The 20,407-nt window shown below is 36.9% G+C and overlaps 1 protein-coding gene across 8 annotated transcripts in view; it reads right to left on the bottom strand.

Annotated features, from left to right (window-relative positions):
• LOC125225514 (guanine nucleotide exchange factor DBS-like) overlaps nucleotides 1-20,407 on the bottom strand; it is a 180,343-nt gene that overhangs the window by 15,689 nt on the left and 144,247 nt on the right. For 7 of the 8 annotated variants that reach the window (XR_007176992.1, XM_048129269.1, XM_048129262.1 and 4 more), the window contains exons 12-13: nucleotides 340-387; nucleotides 50-136 (exon numbers count right to left, since the gene is read on the bottom strand). Coding sequence is in view for 7 of the 8 variants with exons in the window: in XM_048129269.1 (XP_047985226.1) it covers nucleotides 50-136; nucleotides 340-387 (135 nt within the window). In the remaining variant the exon portion in view is untranslated. Of the gene's footprint in view, nucleotides 1-49; nucleotides 137-252; nucleotides 388-20,407 lie in introns of all 8 variants that reach the window. The other variant, XM_048129263.1, reaches the window with a different exon arrangement.

Here is a 20,407-nt window from a genome sequence, read left to right as displayed (position 1 = left end):
AGGCACAACTCTAGCAACTACTAGTATAAGGAATCTGTAGAATGCTTACAGTGAGTATGGAGCCAAGCTCCTGCACGTAGACCCGCTCCGTCTGCAGGAGTTCTGCAAGGACGTGCCCGCGCCGCGACCGCCGCGCCTCCGCGTCTTCGCCGCTCTCTCCTGAATCGCCTAGCTTCTATCCTATAGTCTCCGCCCAAGCGACTGGCCAGTCATCGCAACTACTAGTATAAGAGGAATCTGTAGAATGCTTACAGTGAGTATGGAGCCAAGCTCCTGCACGTAGACCCGCTCCGTCTGCAGGAGTTCTGCAAGGACGTGCCCGCGCCGCGACCGCCGCGCCTCCGCGTCTTCGCCGCTCGAGCTTTCCGAACCGCCTGATGTCTCCATCTACGACAATGAATTAATAATAAATTAATAGAGATAATGAAGAGTAAATTACACACATAAAGGTTATAATATAAAGTTCATACAGCAAAAAGGTTAATTGAAAAACATTTTAAAAAGGATATGAATGCATCACTATAGGCAACGAAAGTGCTGACAGTTGATTAATTACTATACAAAACATAGTACACATAATTGAGGCTCAATTCAGTCAACTGATGAGACAAAATTCAATAATAGCAGATAGAGTTATCTGTACATATATGTTGTTAATATCGTTCCTACTTATGTTATACCCATACCAATATTTGCCAATAGCCAAATATACGTAAAGTAATTTTTTGCCAGATATCTACATTCTTGAAAGATATTGTGTTGCTGACTTTACAGGTTACCCAATGTTGTTTAGAAATACAACCAGGATAAAGTATCAGGTTTAAACTAAATTAAAAATTAAATTAATGGACAACGTTTTCTTGTTATGCATGGCGTAATGTTCCAGTGATCAGGTTTCAAAATGCAAGATGCACAGCAAAATTAATGTACCTAATCATATTACTCCACGCTCCGCTCAGTTCTTCAAGAATCAAAATTTATATTTTAAGTAAATTTAACCACGAAACGAACCGATCGTTTCTTTTACCGTCCATACCATGAGGCCTACATAAGGAGTGTTTTAGGTTAGGGTTGGCAATAGGGACGTTGACAGGAACTTCTGGGAGAAGACGGGGATAATTCCACGGGACCACCAAGATATGAAGATTCAAACGGGGACGCACGCAACCTAAACCTACCTAACTACCTATCCTAGAAATATTTTAGCTAAAGAAGATTTTTGTTATACAGATCATATCAGAATATCAGAAACAGCTGTAAGTCGGTATTTTCGATTCGATATGACTATCAGGGGCCTGACTAAAACGGAGATGACAATCTTTAAACGCTAATCAATTGTTAACATGGAAATTATCACATGGTTTTCGTTACATTTTTCTACGCGTTCAGTGTTCGTGTACTCGATAGTCATCTTGGCTAGCCAGGCCAGTATTGTTACACCTAAATAAGTGCCACGACAAAAACATTCATCATCATCATAGTCATATCATCCCTTTATCGCCCATAGGCCTCACTTTTAGTACACCACTTCACTCAACATGAAGTCGGTTAAAAAACAGTACCACTCTTACAAAGTAGCAAGTCGTGGAGCAGTCTTGTTAGTCTGTTTGTTTTAATCCTAAAGCTGTTCAGACGAAGCGGAGCCACGATTGCTCTTAGCTTAAGCCTGAAAAACTAGCTTCGACTAATCCAGAACGAACTTGATTTACTTAGGATGTTACTGGTTCTACGATACGAAACTTATTGGATTGCAACTTGAGTTAGTCAGTGAAATATTTTTTTCCCCTCACTAGCTCGGAAACACGTGTTTTGTCCTTTAATACCAGTGGGTAAAAACGAATTTTATTCACTAGTGGGTAAAGTAATTTGGCCTTGAATAAAATCAAATTAACTGCTTTAAAATTGATAAAAGTAGGTGAATCTAGTAATATAGATGATTTACCACCTGTGGAACTACTAGAAAAGCAGTGATAAACGCATTTTTTGCGTTGTAGTTTCCTCGCTATAGTGAGGGGAAAAGTTTTGTGTTACACTCGGGTGCAAATGTATTATACTTCTCGTGTGTTAAAAAACTTCAACTATAGAACCTTTTCACTAGCTCGTTTTTCAATTCCATACTCGGCGTTAAAATACAACTTTGCCCCCTTGTATAACAAATAACTATTTTCAATTTTAGAATCATCATTGGCTTATTCCACCGAATCTTTTTTTTTTGATAAAACGTGCGTGCATATCACGATTATTTTTAAATATCGTTACGAGTGCCTTTTTGACTTGTAATGTAACTTACGCCAAAAAACTGTACCTAAATATATACCTACTATGATGATGATTAATTTAAATTACCTTGTTTCCTTCATTGGATCTGAAACTATCTTCATATTTATCACATTTTAAATATGTAGTCATAAAGAACGGATTAAGATTGAACAGGTAATAACACTAACTAATATAAAATATCCACATGACAGACATATTTACGTACGTTATATTAAAAATATTAGTATACACAGAGAGAGTCATAAACACATATCGATTTGATAAGTATTATAAATGAAGGTTTACATAATATGCTTTTAAATATCTACAATTTCGCATCGCACCACTGTTAATTAGATCAATTAAATATAAACGATCCTTATTAATAAATAGCATTAATGAAGCGATTCGCATCAGCATCGCAAGAACGCCGCGGCGCGGCGCGATTGAGCGCATTATTTACGGAATGTTAAGAAGTGCGTGAGTAAAAAAGTAAAAGACAGTTAATAGGCATATGCCTGGAATTCAACGTACCCTGCTCATGGCCTTTATGACTACATTTTCAGCGATCATGTTTCCCATTTGATTAACATGTTTTGATTTTTAGCGCATTTTTCGGTTGTCAGTTTTATTTATCACCGATGCATGTCAAATATCTGTCAAAATTCAGTGACCCAGACGCAAAAGACCGAATCGGAGAATTCATGAGAAAGCACACAAAACTTCTCAGTTGAAAGAAAGGTAGGTATTATATTTTCAGGTATATTCTGTATTTACAATCTATCTAATCAATCTACGGATTAAAGCTTATAATAGACGGTGTAGTCAAAACAATCCCGGTTATAATATTACCAAATATACCCCACATAAACATACAAGAATTCTCGAGCGCGATGTTAAAATCATTAATTATAAATAGATCATAATAACTTACGGGCTTGTGTTGTTCCGAAAACTGTTTGAAAATATTATAGCTCGTTTTAACCACAACACTTAGGGCATCCATAGTCACTGAACACTGAAATCTTCGCAAACATAACACTGCACTTGTTAACTCTTCAAGAGGAAGCAATTAAAATATTTTTATTTTTAATTTAATATATCCGGTGTTTATAAGGGCTGAGCACATGGCACAAGCTGCTTGGCTGTTTGAGTGTGTAAGAATAAGGAACTGGTTGGATGGCTGGGGCGCGGGAATACGTTGGGAGCATAAAAAAAGCTGTTGCCTCCACTTCGACCAGCGCCGTATGGCTGTATGCTCCACTTTATTCCAGTTTTGAAAGCTGAGTTTTTTTTTTAATGAATTGGGCTGCGGATGCGGCTTCGAAAATGTGTGCTGGTATGCGAATTTACATTCATTAATTAATAATAAAATAGATATCTTTTTAAGTTATCGGTATAATGACACTATTTAACCTACTTTGTGCCGCAATGTGGTAACAATGATTAAAATTTCCTAATGACTTTTACTTGTTAACTACTGTCAGTTATTTTATAAGTTGAAAAATGAAAATGAAAAATGCTTTATTTAGGTATCAAAGTGTCAGCTTATTACATTTACATGAGATGTATGTTATCGCTTAAAGTATATATGAATAATGGAGTTAATGTAAAATAGCCTTGGAATAGTGTCCTGAGCCCTAAACTAGGTTAACCTGTCATATAGGGGTCAGGGAACAAACCACCGCTATTATTATCAATGTTACAAAGGTTGATTGTTTCTAAACATGTTCGAATCGCTTACTAAAGTATCATATAAATCATATTATTAGGACATCGCTTCGAATTTTACGAGTATATACTATGAATATTCAACAAATAACAAAACAGCTGCAGGAAGATATATGGAGTTGTTAGTCATTAAGATACAATTATGTAGATTTTAATTATTTAAACTCAATAAAGGGTACAACTAGATTCCAACATCCTATTTAATAAGTAGACATATCAATAGAAGGTATTTAAATAAATTGCAGTTATTATTACCAAAAAGGCCGTTATTTTATAAATTTATAAATAAAATGATAGATTGTTAGTAAAATCTGTACGAGCAGATACGACACGTATAAGAAATGGAAACTGCTAATAAATAGGTGGGTGTATCATATTTTTTTCTACTCCAGCACTTAAATCTGTCAATTAGATTATTGTCAGCGGTATCCAAATTAAGTTCATTTGAGTAACGATGAGAAAGTCTATTTGTCTATAGGTTCATATGATGACTGCTAGCAGTAATCATATGAATATAGGAGTTCTGTTAATTTTTTTTAAAAGCACAACTTCCATTTATCAGGTATGTTTTCATTTGCAGCAATAAGTAACCTTTAATAAATAATATAATATTTAGGTTCATAATTTAAATCAAGATGAAAAAATAAACTGAAATGCGTTTTTAATATGAGATATTGCAAAACAAAGGTAAAAATCATAAGTTTATCCAATAATTTTACATTCGATATTTAAATATTCTTGAACGCAACCATATTTTTCGTAATTGAAAACCGGCTTATTTTCTATTTCTCTTGTCTATGGTATGTTTGACATTTGTAAACTTTTGACGAAACTATTTGAACTACATATTTCGGTGTTGTGTAGTTTGTTTTAATTCGACGTTATTGTGCAAAAACTTAAGTGATTATGAGTGATTCTGGTGAACAATATACTTCCGAAGAAATCAAGGCTATGGCGCTCAAAGTGACTGACAATTTGTTACCTGAAAAGTCACCAAAAATGTTATGATTGTTTTGACATGGAAATTGCAAAAAAATGTTTCAACTTTCTCTGAAACCGCGTTGTTGGCATATTTTGAAGAATTGTGCAACAAGTTCTCGCCATCAACATTGCGGACAGAATACCTAAGATCCGCACAAATGTTCCCATTCATGATATGAAGTACGTAAGTGACCCATTTTATTATTCTCGAATACGTATGTATTTGGCTGTCGTAGAAAAAGTATAGTATACAGTAACAATCGTAACATTATGAAGGCTATAAAAGTCTCGTACCTTACTTAGGCCACTCGGCAAGCCTCGTGACCTAACCGCGGTACTCAACTTTTATAGCCTTCATAACGTTACCGTTATATAATATACTATATGAATCGGATTTACAAGCGGATTTAACACGAAGGGCTAAACTTTCCAAATCAACATAATAAACTCATTACGATGCGATGATAAACTACTAATAGAATATGAATATATCACCACACGATCGGACCAAAGTAGAGCAACTTCTCCGTCAATCTGCATCGGTAATAAAGGGCAAGTCTGTTGTGTATGGACGTCGCATCGTGGTGACGTCTGTGTGCGTGAGTACATCAGTGTTAGTAGAGCACACCTGCCGATACATCCCTGTACAGAGACCATGGGACTCAGCTCATTTCTTATACAGTTCTTCTAAGGTGTGTCAATCAAGTGAAATGCGCTTTGCGCTGTGACACTAAGGTTTAACTTTGTGCGGCTTTAGTGACTTCTTGGGTAACCCGTATCTTGTACAGTTCTTCTACATCGCATCGACAGGTGAAACGCACTTTATGTGGTTGATTTAAGGATTAAACTTGGGTGATATGGCGATCATCTTGAGATATTGGTATCGATCTCAAACGGCTCGGCTGTCCAAGCGGTATTGTTCTTTTTTCTTTTTATCCATGTTCTGAGAAGCATCTGTCTTTTGTTTTGATAGTGCAGTATGGGCACGTGCGAAGGCAGTGCCGGGAATAGTAATGTGGTCGTCACAAAAACATTCCTTATGGTAATCACCTTTGATTCCTGCAGTGCCTTTACATTTATGTGCGGGATGTACCTAGTCGGGATTCTTCAAATAATTTGATTTTAATGGGAGTCGTGAATTTATGTGTATTTCTGGTAAGTTGATAACATTCACATTTAAAACAAAATATCATCTCTACTTTCAAATTTAAGTAAGGCTGATAGTCTGAAGTCTGAAATGAGAAACTGTAATTGAATGTAGAATATATAGTAGCTTCCCAAAAAATACATATATGTATGTTTCAAATGTGTGTCACGTCACATGTAACTCATCATCATCGGCCTCAAAGTCTATAACAGACTATAGAACCAGTGTCAAGAGGGGCGACATCGTTTTTCATGACTATGTAAGCCAATACGGGAGCGACAAACACGACCACAACTCGGGCAGGTGAAGTGTGCACTCGACGAACACGTATCGCGCTGATGACGCTTGGCGCGCTTACTTGCGAGTGTCGCAAACCAAGAGTTGTCGTGGATTTTGCGTCCGTCGAATACCAGTTTTCGCCATTTGTCCCTGTCCTCGGCAAGCTTTTCCCATGTGTGGACCGGGATGCCAAATGCGTGCATGTCACGTTTGGTGCAATCTTTATAACGTAACATTGGCCGACCAACGTTCCTTTTGGCATCAGCTATGGCACCAAGCATGACACGCCGTGGCAAACGAGCAGGTTGCATTCGATGCACATGCCCCAGCCAGCGCAAGCGTCTCTGCTTTAGCAGCGCATAGACACACATAGTCATAGTCATAGGCATAGTCGCACATGTAACTATTACTTATGTTTTTCAGTATATCTGATATGTTTTGTTTACTACTAACTTGCTACTAACTAAACGGCTCTACATAAATAAAGGTAGAGTTGTGTTAAATATTTTGGACGCGTTATTTTGCAACTTGCAACCTTCAACATAAATTAATGTGAAGATCAATATTAATCTGGCAGCGTATCATCGTTTCTTTACTTATCAGTCCATCTCTTTTTTACGACGCTTAATCTATCAAACTAAAACTTTTCGTAAACATTGGAATTAGAACCATAATATCGTGTATGTACCTACTTGCTGCAATGGTGGCAAGTTTATCACTATTCGCTGAAAATAAACCATTTATCACTCTTGCACTTCCACGTCAAAAAGCGACAAAGTCGACAAACGACAAGATTTATCCACGCCACAGCGACAAGCGGTAATCGTAGCATCATATCCGTCATGTGTTTATGACTGTAAATCCCGGCATGAGTCCTGCACTTGAACTGATTGCCATACGGAGCTCCAATCATGGGCTCAATTGGCTATGATTCATACTCGTGAGGCGGGAGTGTAGATATACGAGTATCTAGGTTTGCTGCATTTATTATGCAGCATTTTGGAATGTTTGCACACAGACGGTCAGGAAAAACATTTCAGATATTTGTATTTTTTTCTGTTGCATTCGTCTGAAAGAAGTAGCTGGTATTAAGCATATCCAGATGTGTACTAACCCCCTTATTCATAAACGTACTCTTAAAGTTATCAAGCCGATAAAGTTCGTTTGTCCCTTCTATCACACCAATACGTCGGAAAGGGACAAACGAACTTTATCGGCTTGATAACTTTAGTGTCATTTTATGAATAAGGGGGAAGAGGTTTAAAATGAAACTCTAAATGACTAAATTACCTATAATCAGCATGACGACCCGTTGTACCTAATCTTATATTCTGTCGTATAAGTGAAAATTAAAAAAAATACAGACGGCTCTGATAGGTTGGACCAAAATATATAATACTCACTAGGAGTGGGTTGGACTTTGCACGGGTTAAGTTACCGTAATAAGGTATACTCTTGGGTCGACACGTTCGTTTTTCGTCACGTTCCTAAATTTGTCCGATTCTGCTTTCATCAGCCATTCTTTATTCGTCACGATCATCGATGGTCTTTCTCAACTACGGTCAATTTCGTTGTTCATCTTTATCTTAATTCGTTTCGTTCTGTACTCGTCATAATCTTCTTTCGGCATGTTCACTGTTAAATATATGTTTTTCGTGTTTTTTAGTATTCTTAGGTCGGTACCAACTTATTAGAATATGACCAAATACGAAATGACGAAAAACGATTGAGTCGAAATAAGAAAAAAGCCAACAACTCATTATGATCAAAGACGATAATGACTGCAGCAGACTAAGTTGACGAATGAAAAATGGCTGACGAAAGCAGAATCGGACAAATTTAGGAACGTGACGAAAAATGAACGAGTCGACCCAAGAGTATACCCGTAATAATTTCAGGGAAGATAGAAGTTTAAAGTTTTATAAATCCAAGTCTTTGGAATCAATATCTTTGGTTAGCTAGTTTGGACTGACTCTAATACTTATCATCAAAAGTCGGGAAACCTAACTACCAGTCTCAGGTCATAAGTGTGTCCCGCACGTAAGTAGTTATTAGAAGTACGCAGTGTACGTGGTTATTCCAGTAATTATTCGAACGATATATGGCGGCTTATGCCGGCTCTGGACTCGTAATGAGGGGTAATTATAGTAACTCAAAACAGAGCCTAGTTATTTTAGAACATGCAGGTGTGTTGAAAAGGAAATCGAAAACTTTCGATTATACTTAGTCTGTCATTATTATAAACTATATCGTCAGTTGCACAAATGCTTTTAACAGTCCTTACATATGGCTCAAATCAAAGTAAATAACCTAACCACAAAATTAAAATTTTGAAAAAACCCCCGACCGCGACCTAGTGGATCGATTTTCATGAAACATGGCTAAGAACACTACCGACAAACTCAGCTTTCAGACAAAAAAAAACTAAATCAAAATCGGTTCATCCGTTTGAGAGCTACGATGCCACAGACAGACACACACACAGATAGACAGACAGACAGACAGACAGACAAACAGACAGACAAACAGACAGACAGACATACACACAGACAGACACGTCAAACTTATAACACCCCTTCGTTTTTGCTTGGGGGGTTAAAAAGAAAGCTCTAAGTAAACCTTTACATACTCTCCAGAGTACCTACCTATATGTTTCCCATCTATATGGTAATCTTGGATATTTGACAACTTATATGGTAAATATACTGTTTCATCCATTTTCCTCATTCAAATGATAGGAAATGAGACATCACGTTGTGTAGCTCCCTATATTTTCAGGAAAGTGCCTGCCTGTATGTACCTACACTCTACAGTTGTGGAATTTATATTTATGTAGCCAAGCTATTACTTCGTGCTTCTGTCGTGATCTTTAAGACAATGACTTTAAACATTTAGAGTGTTTCAAAGGTACAAATGTAACGAAAGCTAGTGACATTAACCTTTTACCTCCAACGTTGAACTTTGTATAAAAATGAAAGCTTTTATTTGCTCTTTGATATTATAGGTATTTCATATTTGCTCAAATGCTACTTTATCCTTGTTTGCTATGCTCCTATAAAAGGATAAGCCAGGTCCTGGTATATTTGTGTGTATTTGCATACTTGTGTAATGCAAATACACACAGATGGTAGTCTATAAATGTAAATTTCTATAGAACAGAGTACAGGCGACATCTTTGAAAATATTGTTATATGGCATTACTATAGAAATCTAAACTGATAATATCCATTTATTTAAACATGAAATAATGTCAACAGCATTTTGTTATCAAAGACGCAGGGCCTAATCAGCTCTTTGTATCACCTAAATGCATATGTAGGCATTAGTTCGTCAATACCGACTAGGCTGGCGAAAAAAGTCATCAAAGGCTATTAGGTTTAGGTACTTCGTTAATCTTTAGTATGAGATATATACCTAGATATTTTTCTGGCACGAACGAAGTGACACTATAGTGACTTCCTTCCGATATTTTGTTCATTGATAACTTACATTATAATACATATGTCATTAATTATTGCCGTGGCACTGAATCTTAAGTAGTTTCATGTGCTCTGCCTACCCCGTTTACGGAATATAGGCTTGAATTTATGTGTATATAACATTAATGTGTGAAAATAATATATGTCACATGTTTGAAAATAAATGGACATTAATAATAAAACGAACCTTAGTAGTTTACATGATTATTCAAGATTTTAGAGATTATTATTATGTAAGGCTATTTATCGATAAAAGGATTATCGATGTTTTTATTTGGTCAAGCACTAACAACTTGACGTTCATGCCAGGAAAATATCTAGGTATAATGATATAGTTGTCAATTACATTGTATCTTTTGGATGATAAAGTTGTAACTTTTATGCTCAATATTTGAACAGACCGACCGTTTGTAGTAGGTATACTCTCTGATCTTACCTATGATTTGGACGGCAGTGAACCCAATAAATCTGATAGACTTACTAAGAGGGTGTATTAGTTACAAATTATTTAAAAGTGAAGAGTAAGTTGTAGGACTTTTCAGAGTACAAAAGTTACCATTTTATCGATGGACATTATTAATTGTATTGATGAAATATTGATACACTTCGTTCTTCACTATTAGTCAGTTTTATACTTTTGTGGTAAAATAGCACTAATATTTATTATGTAAGATGGCATAATAGTGATAATATTAAACTGTTTCAAATCTCATACTAGTTAATGGCTTTGACTATATAAGTAATTGGTCCTTTCGAAATGTTCTAATTAATTTGTTCCGAATTGAAACGATTAATACGAAAACTAATTACGATCAATGAATGCATTTTTAAATGAAACGCAACATTTGCACAATTAGACTAATACGTTAATAACATATGTAATAATTGATCGATAATGCAACATATATACGATTGCACACCAAATATTTGAATCGTAGAATCAGAACTATAGGTCAGGGTGAATATTAAATAATTAAACCTTAAATGGAATGTATATAGATGTGTTGCTTAATCTATGCATATTATAAAACAAAGTCCCATTTCACGTCTGTCTTATCTATGTACCTATCAGTGGCGTAGCGTCGATGCAACTCGATTCCCAACGGGTTCCCTAAAATTTTGCAGTGTCTGTAGAAGACTAGAAGTCCATACAAAACAGATCCCAAAAACTCCTCCGGCTTTACTAATGAAAATCTTCACGCCTCGCCCCTGGTACCTATGTAATGTGTTTGTCTGTATGTGCGCTATAAACTCAGAAATGACTGAACGGATTTTCATGCAGTTTTTAATACTGATCAATAGAATGATTATTGAGGAGGGTTTAGGTGTAAATATTTTAATCTACGTTAAGGTTTTGTGTAACCTGTACAAACTACATGAATAGTCGTTATCTATAATCATCAAAATTCGTCATCATTGACGAGTTCGGATAAATCCGAAACTTTTTACTCGACATACCGACCGACCGACCGGTCTGGCTCAGTCGGTAGTGACCCTGCCTGCTAAGCCGCGGTCCTGGGTTTTGGGGATGCCATATTGGGGAAGGGCATTTATTTGTGTGATGAGCACAGATATTTGTTCCTGAGTCATGGATGTTTTCTATGTATACAAGTATGTATTTATCTATTTAAGTATGTATATCGTCGCTTAGCACCCATAGTACAAGCTTTGCTTAGTTTGGGGCTAAGTTGATCTGTGTAAGGTGTCCCCAATATTTATTTATTTATACTTGCACGCCTAAGATACCTCATCTCAATATATGCTACCAGACAAACGATAAGACTCAAAACATACGTAGGTATTTTATCAGCGATAGAAGATAGTTAAGGTTCCATACCTACGTATTTATTGACGATAGAAGATAGCTAGGATTGAACAATGAACACGTCGAATCAGTCGAATCTCCCCGTTAACGGGCAGATGGCAGATAGGGTATAGGGTTGAACGTCGCTGCATCTCACACGGCCATTACCAGTAACGGTATGTAACGGGGCGGCCCGCTTGCAGCTATGCCGCTGCAGTTATAGCTCACTTTGTTTTGTTAACCCTACAACGGGTAGGTATGCACCAGTGAGTAAAAAGTTTCTACCAAACCTAGTTTCTCGATAAAAATAACAATGAATTAAAAAAACCGGCCAAGAGCGTGTCGGGCCACGCTCGTGTAGGGTTCCGTAGTTTTCCGTATTTTTCTCAAAAACTACTGAACCTATCAAGTTCAAAACAATTTTCCTAGAAAGTCTTTATAAAGTTCTACTTTTGTGATTTTTTCCATATTTTTTAAACATATGGTTCCAAAGGTAGAGGGGGGGGGGGCGCACTTTTTTTCCCTTTAGGAGCGATTATTTCCGAAAATATTAATATTATCAAAAAACGATCTTAGTAAACCCTTATTCATTTTTAAATACCTGTTCAACAATATATCACACGTTAGGATTTCAATGAAAAAAAAAACACTCCCCACTTTACGTGTAGGGGGGGGTACCCTAATAAAACATTTTTTTCTACTTTTTATTTTTGCACTTTGTTGGCGTGATAGATATACATATTGGTACCAAATTTCAGCTTTCTAGTGCTAACGGTCACTGAGATTATCCGCGGACGGACGGACGGACGGACGGACAGACAGACATGGCGGAACTATAAGGGTTCCTAGTTGACTACGGAACCCTAAAAACAATCATAGCAGTGGGCTATTCCACCACAGTGACATTGACACTTGACACTGACAATTCAGTTACTCATCGTCAATATTTCCTTGTTGAACAGGCAATGAACGGCGAAGAGTCATTGTCGGGCGATAACTATCACTGTTGAGAAATAGACCACAGGTCGAACATTAAAATAATATTCGCACTATACACCCTGTTTTTATTGAATTCCGTTAACTTTAAGGGATGGTTCTTTAGATCAAATACAATTAATTTTCTCTAAGAAACTAGCGTCTTAACTCTTGCGGTTATCGAGTTATTAAAAAAATAAAAATAATACTGAACATGTGTTTGACAGCTTTTACCACTTCCCAATGTTATTTGTTTTGACATGTGCCGTCACTTGACACTAACTTGAATATTATTCTTAAGAGTCTCACACACTATTTAATTCATTTATTATGTACCTATGAAAAAGATAAAAATGTTTTTTTTGCGAATTTAATTAAAAGTGATGTATAGGCTGGTTCCTGATAACGAACCTAACGACATGTCGAATTTAACGGAAAACAAAAAAAAACACGGTGTATTAATAGGTCTTCACTAACCAATCCAGAAGGGCAAGCACGATACGAGTAGGTGTTTAAGTAACAAACGAAAGTAGTTATAGCGACATTTAAAAAGGACTAGCTCTCTTTATAATAAAGTAGCTTATGCCCGCGGCTTCGCTCGCGTTCGAGAGAGACAAAAAGTAGCCTATGTCACTCTCCATCCCTTCAAGTATCTCCACTTAAAAAATCACGTCAATTCGTCGCTTCGTTTTTCCGTGAAAGACGGACAAACAAACAGACACACACACTTTCCCATTTATAATTATTAAGTAGTAAGTAGTATGGATAGGTACGTAGGATATCAATCATTAGCATATCAATAGGCAGAATGGTGTTTAAGTTAAAAGTCCAGCAAGAGAGGTAAACATTGAATTGAATAACAATTATATAAAAAAAATAAGATCGATCGTTGATAATCACATGGAATGAAATGCATAAGAAATAAAAATAATGCTTGATAATGATAATTATGAACAGTGTTAGGTTATGAAACAAAAGTATATAACTACAACACAAGAATAAATAAGCTAGGAAAAGGTTTTTGAGTAAGTAATGAGTAGCACTGTTAAGTTTTCAATAGGGTTATTTAAAGATGTACAAGACGTGATTACGAATACATTTTTAGCTTTAACTTAAGGGCACTTAACTTCACTTTATTATCAGTGTTTAATATAGAATATGCAATTTTTTTCGCAACTAAGTTTAGTAAGGACATGGTAAGGATTATTCATTACGCACTACTACTAACTTTTTCAGTACTACTTCGTAGAGTAGTTAAACTACAAACGCAAAATATTTTTACACTAAAATGCTTACTAAGCTATGTACTTTTATGGAGTATTTTCACTCAGGTATTTACGATAGTATCGGGCAATCGGAGATATAGCAATTGTCCCCACTTAGCTAAACGTCCGAGATGGTGTGCACGTGAGATTTATGAGAACAATGTCTTATTTCTTCGTCACTCATAATTTACCGATCTATATCTAATCTCCGCAGTTCTAATTACATACTCCGATACTAGCGAGAATTTTGATTGTGTTACGTGAACGTGCAAATATGCATGAGGATATGTAAAAATAAGGACTGTTAATCTCAGGGCTCAACTGCGTCTATTGTTGCACTATTTGCCAACAAATTAGTAAAAACCATATTTGATTTGTGTAGTGCTTTGTGCTGCCTGACATTGCAGTTTTATTTATATTTTATATACTTTAATCTGAGGATAAATCTAAGCTTGCAGTATTAATAAAGGTCAAAGAACTTCAAAGTAACTAGACAAATATCGGGACATAGATATACCTCGACATGTCACGCAATTGACGCAAACGCAATCCAATCACAGATTTCTTAGGGCAGATTGTACCTATGGCTTAATGGTATATCGTATATCTCTAAGACACTTAGTTATAAATATTCAATTCGTTGCTCAAGATGTAAATTTTCCAGTTTCATCAATTTCAACAATGACGAGGAATGCAACTTTGTGGAATGTCTTTATTAATTACTTATCTCTGATATGCAATTATAAACATGTGCAGAAACACGTTTTCGGTAGGTTTTACGAAACCGTGCCGATAGCCGTTACGTTGTACGCCAAAAAAACATCCTTTGTTATCGCCATACTCAAGGTTTTACGTAAACCCTGCGCTTGTTCTTAACTGCAGCTGAATTTGGACATTATGACGATTACAATCACTTGCATTAGTTGCATTGATATCGGAAGTGACCAATGGAATGTAACCAAAGAGGATCGAGTGTCATAGAGAGCTACTGTCAAAGTAAAATGTGTAATCACAGTGCATAGACTGCCATCTCTCGACATAGGCTTAAAACTTTTGAAAGTCAGATTTGACATTTTGGCCCATATTCCTAGCTTGATATGTGTTAAAATGTCAAATATGAATATTAGCGCCATCTAGCCGAGCGTCCCCCAAAGGTGTAACGCCATCTAGGCCACGGAACCTTTTTCTCTATGGCTTTGAGGTACGTTTTTTTCTTAGACTTTATCCGTCTATACGGAGTTACATATGTCTTTAAATGTAACTAATTACTATGTTTATAGGCATTTTGTGAATTTTTGGATCTCATTTTGTATTAGGCTTTAGCATGGTAGCAGAGATGGATAACATATATGGGCGGTTAATTACTAGATAAATTCGTTCTAAGATTGAATTCGTTTCTGGGTTAGCAAATAGTTCACTAAACTACTTGTACGTGGTCAACTTACTATCTACGTACCGGTAAATAAGGTTGCAAGTTGGTTATTCACGACATGACTTAACTACTAACACCACTTACGCAATTCATCTTCCAACTGAGCTCCTCCACGACACTGCTCCACACATGTGAGGAGCTAAGCGGCCGCGGCTTTGCAGGAACTGGGGGCTTCGCTTTACGAGCATTTTTCACTAGTGCACCTGGAGCGGCTATGACCGACTCCGGTTTGGTATTTGTCGTACTCAAAGAGTTGGACTTCCTTACGGAGCCAGCAACGCACCTTGATGGACGCCGCACTGATTGTCTCCCGAACACAAACGTTAAACTGTTATCTCTCACATCACCGTTACACTTATCCGCTGAAGGCATATAATCACCGTTTAAGGTTGAATCTGAACCGATAGAGGCCACTTCATCGTAATGACACATGTCTTCCGACAAATAAATGTGATCATGCCCGTTTAAACTCATGGTTGAACCTTTCATTTTCAGTTTTTCACTACACTTGCTATTAGACATCATATGGTTAAGTCCATTCAAAGTATCTAAATCTTTCATGGCACTGCACTTCACCATGTCGAAGAGTCATATCGAACGTTACGGGTAAATGCACGCAGTGCTTGAATTAAACTGATTGTGGCTACATAAATGGGTTTGTCAAACGAGGTCGAAGTGCGTTCCAGCTACATTCGGAGATAACGCAATGTAAATGGTACCTTTAGCAGTAATCGACACATACGATCGTTTAATTAATAATTGCCGCAATCAACAGGTACGTGATGCAAACTCAAGAAATTGGATAAGAAGTTGGTTTCGAAAGGGTTTCGTGAAGTTTGAAGAATGTGATCAAAGCTTAGCTAACGTGTGTATTCCGTGCTCGGGACATTAATATCTGTTAGCGGTGTTGTGAATTAATTGCGTTGACCCGGATGACGGCGCAGATCGTACCGTTTTGCGACGAAACTCTCTGCTCGACTCGCAATCAAAATAACCGGTCGCGCCGAAAAGAGCCAGGAAGTGGGCCAGAGTTTCTACTCAACCTGATACACGTTAATCTCGGCAACGACCTTCAAAAGTAATGAAAATGTCGAATTCCTACCGACCGGCCACGTCTGGCCTGAGGGAGTACCTCAATGTCATATAGAAGTTGCCTAGGTTGGTACATCGTGATAGGTCAAAGAATTTCAAAACTAATCTGTTTCAAAGCTTAAAGGCTATTTAATTTTTCATTTGCAGAGCAGCATCAAAAAATGCAAGATCCAAATTGCATTAAGTAATGGTAAGATAAACAAATGGTGAAGAACTAAACGGCTATTAGGTACAGTGCTGCGCATGTTGTAAAAAGGGCAATTTGTCACGGACGAGTAAACAACGGGTCCGGCGATGTCAATAGTTGTAGCATCCGTTCATTAGTATTCTGAATTATTATCTACGGCTCGTATGTACGGAAGTAAGTTACATCGTTACATCAGTCGCAGTCGCGAGGCGTACACCAAAATGGGTTTGACCTGCGACCTGACGTCGGAACCTTTGGTACACTTTCACTAAATAGCCATATCAAGAATATAGGCGCTGGGTGTGTAATCACAAATTTGGAACACTGATTGCTTTATGTGTCCATAAATCGTTTACGTTGGAAGCGACTTCTAATTATAAACATTTTAATAACGTGTGTGCCATCGATCAAATCGTGATTTTCGGTTTGAGAAATTCAAGAAATGATATTGGGAAAGTGAAAAACAATTTTGCTCATTATAATCTGGTTATAAAATCACTTCTTATAATGATTTACAGCACGAATCCAAAGCCGTAAACAATTTCGAGTAATTGAAGCCGATTGGCATCACGGACGAACTATATGGGCGTTATTGTGATACACTTCAAAGAACTGATAGAAATCCGAGACCAATTGATGGCTCATGCCTTAACGATTTTCACCCGTCTTCCATGACGGATAATTGCGCCGCCATGAGTCAGGCAATGTTTCCTCCGCATGCAAATCATGTTATCCGAGAGCTTAAAGAAAGTGCATAAAATGTTTTCATGCAATTTTGTATGGTATTTACATTAATAAAATGCTACTTACAATTTAAAACAAATCCGTTTTTTATTGCAAAAAGTGAAATTTACAGCGTCATAAAAATAATCTTGACATAAAGTGTCTCTCGTCCCGTGAGAGAGTTGTTTAATCAATTTGGATATTAATATTTTTTTATGGACAAGTGTAGTTCCATTAGCGCAATGTCAATCTCGCTAGACTAGTTATAGTAGTTACACATCCTTTTGAAGTCAATTCCGCGTAAACGCTAAGTGAAAAAAGTTCTCACGTAAGAACTTTCACTGACCACTCAGTGCTTAAATTTGTCACAACAAAAATTGCGGACTAACATGCCTTTGTCATTTGACAAAATGGCTTTCATTAGTTCGTAACTGGAAGTGTGTGGTACGTAACTAGTGTATAACGTTGCCATTGCCAATATTGTTATGGGAAAATTTCTTTTGTTGCCAACGACATTGTATTTAATTGCTAACTAGTTGCACTGAAAATGAAACAATCAATTCACTTAGTCTAGAAGGTTGCGGTGCCGATACGTTCCGTTACCCATTGTGGTGCAGTCGCAGTGTCAAGAGCAGTTTTTACTCGTATGTGATTACTAACGGAGCCGAACAGTTATAATTAAGGTTACTGTTGATTACTTCGATTTCATGTGAAGTAGAATCTTACTGCTGTTCTTCTAAGTATTCACTACCACAAAACTCAATTAGTAGTAAATGTATGAACTTGCGCATTTAAACACTGTAAAGTAGCCCTAATTCAAATTAAATAAACATTACGCTGATCAGTCTCCGTTTCCTTATAACGATTCTAAGAGAACATTTCAACTTTCGCTATGAACCTAGCTTAGAAGTCTCGACTAATGATTCCGCAATCATATATTCTGTAATTGAGTGAAATAAGTAATTAGGTACAGGATGTCTGGGGAACTAGGCATTAGTTTCCTTACTACGGATTCAAAATCACGATATAAAAGTGCAATAAACAATTTTACAACCTCTACGAGAAGATTCAAAACCGAATCGCAAAATCTCACGATGGAGGCTAAGTGAACTGCGGACATACATAGCTAATGATTGCAAAAAATGCCGTTGCGTCTAGTTAATTTACAGTGGCATTTCCTCCAAACATAACAAGTTTGAAGGGAATGCTCGCGGAACTGGATTTGTATTACGAGAACCCGGAAAATCCCGGTTCCGGATCTGAGTGAGAATAGACTGTATAGGAATCTAGTACTGGGAAGAGACCTTAGTCTAAATTGATCGTTGACACTTTCCAACAGAAATAAGCGGTTGTGACAACAGTTATCATCATGGGACTCGTAAACCGCAGACCGCATCCCCTGTTACTACTCTTACATTCTCACAGTTCATTAAGTACACACTTGTATGACTCTCCCGCATAGTTAGACCTTCAGTTGCCAAGCAGCAGTGTTCAATGTGAAACCAAGCTTATACTGGTTGATCTGACATACGAACTTGGTAACCCAGAGGAATAACTGGCTTGGTCCGGGTTGGAATAGCTTTGGAGCAAGTGGAACCGCAAGAGCCAGGAGCTATCTAGTTGAGGACAACGCCGACATGTTTTTATGACACGTTTGCAGCTATATAAAACCATAATAACGTGAAGATGCACACACAGGTGCATCGGTGGCTCGGTAGATGATCACCGGACCAGCTCCAATTATTGTAAGATTTTAAAGTACTTATTCAGTTCTGTCACATAAACAAAATTAAAATTTTGAAAAAAATCCCCGACCGCGACATAGTAGACCGATTTTCATGAAACATGGCTAAGAACGTAAGAACACTCCCGACTAACTCAGCTTTCAGACAAAAAAAAAATCTAAATCGGTTTATCCGTTCGGGAGCTACGATGCCACAGACAGACACACACATAGACAGACAGACAAACAGACAGACAGACACGTCAAACTTATAACACCCTGTCGTTTTTGCGTCGGGGGTTAAAAACAACCAAAAAATTCTGATCCCGTATACCTATTGATAGTATTTAAGTAACTGATAGATGGCCTTACTGATGAAGACTCAAGAAAACAAAATAACGTTGTAACAAAGTAACGTAAGTAACGTTGTTAGCTGTTGGAATTCCTTGTATAAATAAATAAATAAATAAATAAATAAACGTAGAAGGATTGAAAGAAAGGAACACACAGAACAGGAACAACTGATCACTGATGAATTTAATAGGGTCATTTTATACCTAATATTATGGTGTTATGGTTTTAAGCTTTTCTAAAACAGTAAATACTTTTGATTGTAGGTATTTAAGGTCAGTGCGGGCAAGACCGGCATACTTTATTTGAAATAAAGTTTGAGTGGATAAAACTAAACTGTTAAAGTAGTCTGGAGTGATCCGCATGGTCCTACGGGCTAGCAAATTTTATATTCTACACAGCTTTTATAATACTTTGGTGAATTAAAGTAAACTTATGTGATAAAAATTACTTTTTTTCAGGCTCGGCGGGTTGACCGTCCCCACGCGCTGAGCACGGAAAGACAGTCTAGTGCTCGTTGTCGCGTAATTTCATATGGAAATAAGTATCAATTATCAAAATCATGTTCATTGTTATATTCTGTAATAACAAGGAGTAATGTGATAGATATTAAAACAAATAACGTTGATATTTTCAACATATCAGCATTTTTCTATTTATATGGCAAGACCGTCATATGTCCCGTAAATGAGGTTGATAACCTTCTTTTTTCAGGTCCAGACAAAAGCAAAGCCGAAACTTATAATTAAAATTAACCTACAACACCCGTTTAAACTCGAGTCATTTCCCATAAAGCCTAAAAAGGTGCCTTACTCTTACTCGTATATGCCGGTTTTCCGACTAGGCACAATTTCGAAGTAACATATTTCAGGACATAAAACAATAAATTGAACGCGTTTTAAGAGCATTAATTGTACTAGACAGGAAGAACTATTATTAAATTACTACGTTACATACATAATGCACAAATATTCCAAGT

The sequence above is a fragment of the Leguminivora glycinivorella genome, chromosome 4, assembly GCF_023078275.1.
Source record: "Leguminivora glycinivorella isolate SPB_JAAS2020 chromosome 4, LegGlyc_1.1, whole genome shotgun sequence".
Classification (NCBI taxonomy): Eukaryota; Metazoa; Arthropoda; class Insecta; order Lepidoptera; family Tortricidae; genus Leguminivora; species Leguminivora glycinivorella.
This window is presented reverse-complemented; position numbering and strand designations above follow the sequence as displayed.